Below are 8,424 nucleotides of genomic sequence, written 5' to 3'. Positions count from 1 at the left end.
TCCAGAGACCTTCCATGTAATCTTTCCAGAGCTAGAAATAGCCTTACCAAAGACCACATAACTACTGGGCTATATGTGACACCAGGTCTTGGGTGGATGTCCTGGCTGTGCCTCTAGTGTCTCTACCTCAGACAGTAGATTGGTTGATGAGTATGGGAGCCTATCAGGGAATAATAGAACCATGCTTCTCTGTGTTAAACTACTTTATAGGGATATGTTAAAATCAAAGAAAATGCATTCTTCTTTCTAAAGATTTATTTATTTGAAAGAGTTAGAGAGAGGGCGAGGCAGAGAGAGCTGTCTGCCATCTGTTAGTTTACTCTCTACAACTCCCAGCCCGGGGATGTGTCAGGGGAAACCAGGAGCCAGGAGCTTCTTACGGTTCTCCCATGTGGGCACAGGGGCTTAAGCACTTGGGCCATTCTCTGCTGCCTTCCCAGGCACGTTAGCTGGGAGCTGGATTGGAAGTGGAAGCTGGGAGTCGGACCGGTGCCCATATGGGATGCCAGTGTCGCAGGCGGTGACTTTACCTGCTATGCCACAGCGCAGGCTTGATTGGCGTTCCTGACCCCATCTCAGTTTCAGAATTAATCCGAATGGAAACACACAAGAAAATAGTCTGCTTTAACCAAAGTCCTACAATGTGGAATGCTGACATCAGGGATTGATTCTGCTTCCTCTTTCCCAAGTAATTTGTGTGTCCTCAAACGAACTACAAATATGTCATTGTCTCTATGTCCCTTTATGGGCATAACGGCTTACCACTGAATTGTGAGGTTGTTGGACCTCTCCTAAAAGAGGTCAGTTGGGAATATGGGGAAGCTTGATTGACCAAACTAATAAGGAACCAGATCCTATCAGCAAGTACTCAGTTTTTACGTGCTCCTGTTTATTTGCATATTTTTAAATTTATGTCCAGCAATGCACAAGTGGGGGAGGGTGTCTATTATATTTAGAGATCTCTTATGCCATCAGGCTCTGAACTGTGGCATATAGTACAGGGGTCTACGCTGTGGGGTAGAGCAGCCTGATAGGGCTAAGACAAGTGTAAAACAACTGAGGGGGGGTCCCACATTGGCGCAGTAAACAAAGTATTAGTGTGCATGTACATGCCAATGTTGCAGCATCCAGCCACATCTCATGAAGTCTATCATGCGTGGTACTATCTGTCAGATTCATGAAGTGGCAGATTCCTAGACACCTCTGTTGTTGAGATGTCACTGACTGTTTCCTTCCTTTTGGATTTACAAAGACATCGGGGATTCTGAAGAACGGATTATGGTAAAAGTGATGCCGTGATATCTTTAGAGCTAATCTTTAAGAAAACTGGAGGCTTCTGTCTGGTTGTGTTTAATGTCTTATTGGCTACATAGCAAGTATTCCTGGCCAGCTGGTGACACCATGTGGAAAGCTTCTCCGAGTATATAGAGAAGGACCAGGGCTAAGCTGAGCCCATGCCTTCACCTAGCCCCTGCAAACACCACACGTGAGTACAAGTTGTTCTGAACATTGCAGAACCTCTCAGGCACAATCTGAATACCACCAAGCCACTCTAGCCTTCTTATATCTTTATGCCTATGTAATACTTCTCATTAGTAGAGTATTTGGAGCAAATGTGAAAAACCTCTAGTATTATACATGTAAACTTACATGACAAATTTATCCAAAGCACTATTTTTTCTTTTTGATATTATTTTTTAAAATTTATTTTTAAGGAATACGAATTTCACAAGTACAACTTTAGGAATATAGTTATTCTTCCCACCATACCCACTCTCCCATCCACATTCCAACCCCTCTTCCTCCTCCCTCTCCACTTGCCAGTCCCATTCTCCATTAAGATTCATTTTCAATTAACTTTGTACACAGAAGACCAACTCTATTCTAAGTAACAATTTCAAGAATTTGCACACAAACACACACACACAGAACAGATTATTTCTACCTTGTCATATTTACTTTGAACATCCACAAGTACAATCTCGAAGTTCTAAGGTAACTAATTTTCATCTGGGTAGATCATGCGATGATCAGATGGAGTTTTGACCCACTTTTCACCTTGTAAATACAGAGACAAAAATATGTCAGAGGTAAAACTAGAGATTATGATACTTTTCAAATTAAAGGTCTCTTTTATATATTCATATGTGCAATGATTTAAAGTTGCCTATTTGAATGATTTCCTTTATAGTGTAACACTTTAATAAGGGGATTGATTAAACTGTAAATCATCTTTTCTAAATCAAAAGTTTAAATCCAAGTTTTTTGTGATGTTTTCTAATATATTTAAATTGTGTATTTCTGATACATTGCAGAAAAAAACTAATCATTTAAAAATAACTATCAGAATGAAGCCACTATATGGTATTTTAAGAATGAGAGATTGAGGAAAAGAAATGAAGAGCAGTTATAGAGACAGACAGGGTAAAGGAGATGAAAATCAAGGGACTCATAAGGAAAATGAATAAACTATTTACCCACTAAAGTCCTAGGTAAGATATGGGAAAGTATTTAAATCAAGGATAAGCTCTAAAATTTGGAGGAAAAGACTTGAGAAAGTCTAATAAATTCTATCTATTATTATTACCAGGCACTTGATCCTATTTATATGACCACTTTAACACTTATAGGATTGGCTGGCGCTGTGGCTTAACAGGCTAATCCTCCGCCTTGCGGCGCCGGCACCCCAAGTTCTAGTCCCGGTTGGGACGCTGGATTCTATCCCGGTTTCCCCTCTTCCAGGCCAGCTCTCTGCTATGGCCCGGGAAGGCAGTGGAGAATGGCCCAAGTCCTTGGGCCCTGCACCCGTATGGGAGACCAGGAGAAGCACCTGGCTCCTGGCTTTGGATCAGCGAGATGCGCTGGCCACGAACCAATGGCAAAAAGGAAGACCTTTCTCTCTGTCTCTCTCTCTCACTATCCACTCTGCCTGTCAAAAAACAAAACAAAACAAAACAAAACAAAACACTTATAGAATTGTCAAAGGATTACTTTAAATGAATATTTTTCCTTGAACATGGCCAAAAATAATGGGCAACTGAGATTTCAGGGTTATTTTCTAGGGGGCTTTGGGCCATCAGAGTTCTTCCTTCCCTTTCCCTTTCATTTTCAAGAAGAGCTGTGGATATGTTTGGATGCTATGGGACTCACTCAGGGACGGGATATTAGAGAAGCCTACTCGCACAAAAGCTGTGGAGAGTTCTCAGGACCCTTCAGAGGTCAGAAGCGCATCTGAGGAATACTCTCACAATATGCCGAATCTCCTCATGTTCCACACCCTCAGGCTCCTGGCATTTAATCATCAGTTGTTAGGCCGGCGCCGCGGCTCACTAGGCTAATCCTCCACCTTGAGGCGCAGGCACACAGGGTTCTAGTCACGGTCGGGGCACCGATTCTGTCCTGGTTGCCCCTCTTCCAGGCCAGCTCTCTGCTGTGGCCAGGGAGTGCAGTGGAGGATGGTCCAAGTGCTTGGGCCCTGCACCCCATGGGAGACCAGGAGAAGCCCCTGGCTCCTGCCATCGGATTAGCGCGGTGCGCTGGCTGCAGCGCGCCTGCCGCGGCGGCCATTGGAGGGTGAACCAACGGCAAAGGAAGACCTTTCTCTCTGTCTCTCTCTCACACTGTCCACTCTGCCTGTCAAAAAAATAAAAAAATAAATAAATAAAATAAAAAAATAATCAGTTGTTTTGTTTGTTTGCTGCGTTTCCCTTCCTAATTAGGATTGCAGAATCATTTGGCAGTGCCAGGCCTGAGGCCTCTCCAGGGAAGCAGTGCTACAAGCCTTTTCTGCTGAGTTGGGGGCTCTGAAAAGAGCCGTTGTGGGGCGAGGGGCGGCCAGGCCTGAGGCGGCTCAGCTGTGGCTGCTGTGCTCCAGGAGGGTGTCGATGGCCTGGATGTCCAAAGACAGGTACAGCTCGCGGGGCAGCAGGCGGCCCACCGCGCTCTGGATCTCCACAAAGCTGAGGGTCACTCGCTGCTTTTCGCGGACCAGCTGGGCGGCCTCGTTGAGGATGCGCTCCAAGAGCTCCTTCAGGAGCGTGTCCAGGAGGCTCTTGGCCTTGCGGGACAGGGTGAGGTTCTCATTCTGCCTCCTCAGGATCCTGGAGAAATAGGGGGCGAAGCTGAGGTCCCAACTCGGGGGGCGGCGGCAGGCCCGCCGGGGGGCCACCCGCCTCCTGGAGGGTGACGGTGCCTTCTTGGGCTCCTGGCTGACCATGCTCTCCTCACAGGTCCTCTGAGGCGAGGGCTCAGCCATGGCGACCTAGCAGCCGTTGGCGCTGCACACCAGCCTATACGTTCTCAGGACCGGGGAAGTCTCTGTCCCACTCCGCGTCTGACTGGACAGCAGCTGTTGCTAGGCGGCTCCGGGCTAGCGGATTGGACGGCCCACCTACCCGGAACTGCCTCAGCCAATCACTGTGGGCGCGGGAGAGAGTTCCTGGATGGCAAGAAGGGAGGGGGCGCCGCCGTGTGATAGGTGCTGAGGGCCTATCTGCTAAGTGCTGCTGAGGGACGGGACCCGTTGAAACGTCATGTCCACAATGAGAACATTTGAAATTTCAGCTCCTGTTTGCGAGGCTGTGACGTCAGTGCCCCACGGCCTTCTCGCCAGAGAAATGGCAGTGGACAGCTCTGAGGCATTTTTATTCAATGACAACCGAGCCTTAGACAGGGATAACAGCCACTAGGAAATGCCAGTGTATGCTAATGAAGGATGCTATGGGATCCACTCAGCGAAGAGGTATTGGAGAAGCCTACTCCCACAGAGGCTGTGAAGTGTTCTCAATCAGGTCCCTTCTGTGGTCAGAACCACGTCTGAGGCGTACACTGAACATTTTGCCCAAACTCCAGTGTCCCAGGCCCTCAGGTTCCTAGTGTTTAAGCATCAGTCGTTTTGCTTGTTTGCTATGTTTGTCTTTCCTAATTCAGTTTGCAGAATAAAATTGACAGTGCTTACATCATGGACAAAGCCACCCTAAAAGTGGGGGGACACTCACACCCCAAGCCTGAGGCCACGTCCCCGAAGCAGTGCAACCGGCCTTTTCGGCTTTTCGGGGGCCTTTTTTTTTTTTTTTTTTTTTGGACAGGCAGAGTGGACTGTAGAGGGAGACAGAGAGAAAGGTCTTCCTTTTTGCCGTTGGTTCACCCTCCAATGGCCGCCGCGGTAGGCGTGCTGCGGCCAGCGCACCGCGCTGTTCCGATGGCAGGAGCCAGGGGCTTCTCCTGGTCTCCCATGGGGTGCAGGGCCCAAGCACTTGGACCATCCTCCACTGCACTCCCGGGCCACAGCAGAGGGCTGGCCTGGAAGAGGGGCAACCGGGACAGGATCGGTGCCCCGACCGGGACTGGAACCCGGTGTGCCGGCGCCGCAAGGCGGAGGATTAGCCTGTTAAGCCATGGCGCCGGCCTGTCGGGGGCCTTTTTGGCTGAGTTGGGAGCTCTGAGAAGAGCCGTTGCGGGGAGCCTGGCGGCCGGGCCTGAGGCGGCTCTGCTGTGGCTCTGAGCTCCAGGAGGGCGTTGATGCCCTGGATGTCTGAGGACTGGCCCCGCTCGCTGGGCAGCAGGCGGCCCACGGTGCTCTGGAACTCCAGAGCATTACCCCAAGATGATGGAGACTGGCTGGCACAGTTCAGGCTCTCTTCCACTCACCCTAGAAATAGGACACCTTTCACAGCCCTTGCCCAGAGCGGCATGTTGTCCCTGCAGAAGCAGTCGTAGTGGGGTGCTTTCTGGGCTTCTTCCAACGTGTTTTACGGAAGCTACATGAATCTTTGATTCTGTCTACCCCCATGCAGTCTTGCCCTGAGAGGCCCAGCTCCTGATGAATCCCCTAATCTTCTATTGTCTCTTGCCATCTATCTCTCAGGAATAAATCACTTCATGGGCTCTTCTGTCCTGCTAAATTTGATCAAGTTGTCAGCTGGTGCACAGTGAATTTGATTTGCAGATGCCCCTTAAAAAAGATAGTTCTGCACTTCTGAGTGAACACACCTGTAGTGAAAAGGTGACCTTTTTCATACTGGTAAAGGGAAACGTCAAGGGAAATTCTATCCATTGTCCTTTACCTTGGATGCAAAAAAAGAAGAAAAGCTTCTTGAGTATTCTGACTAAAAACTACAAGCATGGCACAGTAATTCCTGCAAGCAAAGCCAGAGGGTCGTCAAATGTAGATCTGATTCTTTCTGTGGGGGGCAGGGCACTCAGCCTGCCCTGAGGCCTTAATAGGATTCCTACAAATAAAGACCAGGTAAGTAAGGAGATAATCCACAAAGAAGGCACTATTAGCACAAAAAACGAATGAAAATATGAACTTCCAGATATAGAATTTGAGAAAGTATTAAAACCGTGTCTATCATATTTAAATACATAAAAAAGTAAAACCTAAGAAAGAGGCAAATGAGTTTTGCAAGTTATTTGTAAACGAACACATTTAAAGAATGATTTTGCATGTATTGTCATCCATTCTTTTTATTCAAAGTTTGATTGATTTGAACGGCAGAGTTAACAGGGAGAGAGTTGACACAGAGAGATGTTCCATCCACTGGTTCACTCCAAAATGGCCGCAAAGACAAGGGCTGGGCCAGGCCAAACCCAGGAGCTTCTTCTGGGTGTCCCACGTGGGTGGCAGGGGCCCAAGCGCCTGCACCAGCTTCTGTTGCTCTCCCTGGCATGTTATCCAGGACCTGGAATGGAAATGGAACAGCTAGGTCTTCAAGCACAGCCCAGATGGGATGCTGGCACAAATGCAGGTCATATCATTCATCCTTGAGAGGTATCTTGAATTTTAAAATACTTCCTATTTTAGTAATACTTTTCACTTTCTCTGGTTATTTTTTAGAGAATTACATTATTTTTTAAGCTGCTTGGCTTTTTAATTTGTTGACCATCTTATATTTACATGCTAAGTAATTATTGCTAAGAAAACAATTTTATATTTGGTAAATAGTAGGGCTACAGTATAGCACTAAAGTATACTCACATGACTGCTATGTGTTCAGTGGCAGTGGTTTTCTATTTTCTCCATTTCTGGATTCTCTGAGGGTGACTGAAACTGGACAGTTAGGTCCCTTGATATCCAGTGACACTCTGCAGGCCAATGTAGTTGTGTGTGCGGTGTTCACTGAGAATCCGCTCAATCAAGGAAGGCACATCTCTGGCTAAGAACAGATTATGCTTTGAAAGAAACATGGCTCAAACACGTCCACTATTATTTCTCTGGCCTAAATGACTTGGGTCACTGATTTCAGAATCTTTCAAGCAGAAGCTGAAATTTCAATATCAGAGTTTTTAGAGATGACACTTCCAAGTATTCCTGCAGCAGCTCATAGCAGACATGCTCTCAGCATCTATTTACTCAGCGGTTCTGGGCAGGAAGGCGGTCCAATTCAGTAGTCTGGAGCTGCCATCCAGTCAGATGTGGAGTTGTACCGAGACTTCACTGATCCTGAACATATAAGCCTCCTTGCAGAGCCAGGTCTCCATGGCAGAGCCGATGGCTGAGAAACATGAGCAGACGAAACAAAATGAACAAGCTGAAGTAGTAACTTACGTTCAACTGTTTATTTCTACACTGAGAGGGGGAGGGGGAGAGAGGGAGAGGGAGAGGGAGAGAGAGATCTCCTATCTGCTGGTTAATGACAGCCAGAGTTTGGGGCTGAGAGAACAAATCCAGGTTTCTCCTGTGGTTGACAGGTGTCCAATTATTTGAGCAATCACCACAGACTCCCTGGTTCTTCACTGGCAGTGTACTGCAACCAGAACCCACGAAGCAATCCCACTCAGTTGTGGGATGCAAACATGTTAACCATTGGACTAAATAGCTGCTCCATAACTTCAAATGCTAAAGGGCCTACAAATAGGTATTACTTACTGAACTTAAAAATGATTAATTTTAATTTTCTTTGAAAGTTAGAATAAGAGCAAGGGCTTCCAAATGCCATCAACAGCAAGTGCTTGGCCAGGATGAATCCAGGAGCCTGGAATTCATTCTTCATTTCCCATGTGAGTGACAATTGTCCAGGTAATTGAGCCACCCCTGCTGCCTCTCTGGATGTATCATAGCAGGAATCTGGAATCAAAGTGCCACTAGGACTAAAACACAGGCTGACTTGTGTGGGGTGTGGATGTCCCAGGAAATTTATTTTTTGTTTTTTAATTAAACATTTAATTTTTTATTTTTTTATTTAGTAAATATAAATTTCCAAAGTACAGTTTATGGATTACAATGGCTTCCCCCCATAACTTCCCTCCCACTCGCACCCCCCATCTCCCGCTCCCTCTCCCATTCCATTCACATCAAGATTCATTTTCAATTATCTTTATATACAGAAGATCGATTTAGTATATATTAAGTAAAGATTTCATCAGTTTGCACCCACACAGAAACACAAAGTGTAAAATACTGTTTCAGTACTAGTTATAGCA

General features: G+C 46.6%; 1 protein-coding gene across 1 annotated transcript; it reads right to left on the bottom strand.

Annotated features, from left to right (window-relative positions):
• Positions 1 to 3,850: 3,850 nt before the first annotated feature.
• Positions 3,851 to 4,255, bottom strand: LOC133752584 (histone H2B type F-M-like). The gene has a single exon (XM_062183029.1). It carries the CDS (start codon positions 4,253 to 4,255, stop codon positions 3,851 to 3,853), a length of 405 nt encoding a protein of 134 aa, XP_062039013.1.
• Positions 4,256 to 8,424: the final 4,169 nt, after the last annotated feature.

This window comes from Lepus europaeus, chromosome X (genome assembly GCF_033115175.1).
Source record: "Lepus europaeus isolate LE1 chromosome X, mLepTim1.pri, whole genome shotgun sequence".
NCBI lineage: Eukaryota > Metazoa > Chordata > Mammalia > Lagomorpha > Leporidae > Lepus > Lepus europaeus.
Note: the sequence above shows the minus strand (reverse complement) of the source record. Positions and strands in the feature narration are given on the sequence as shown.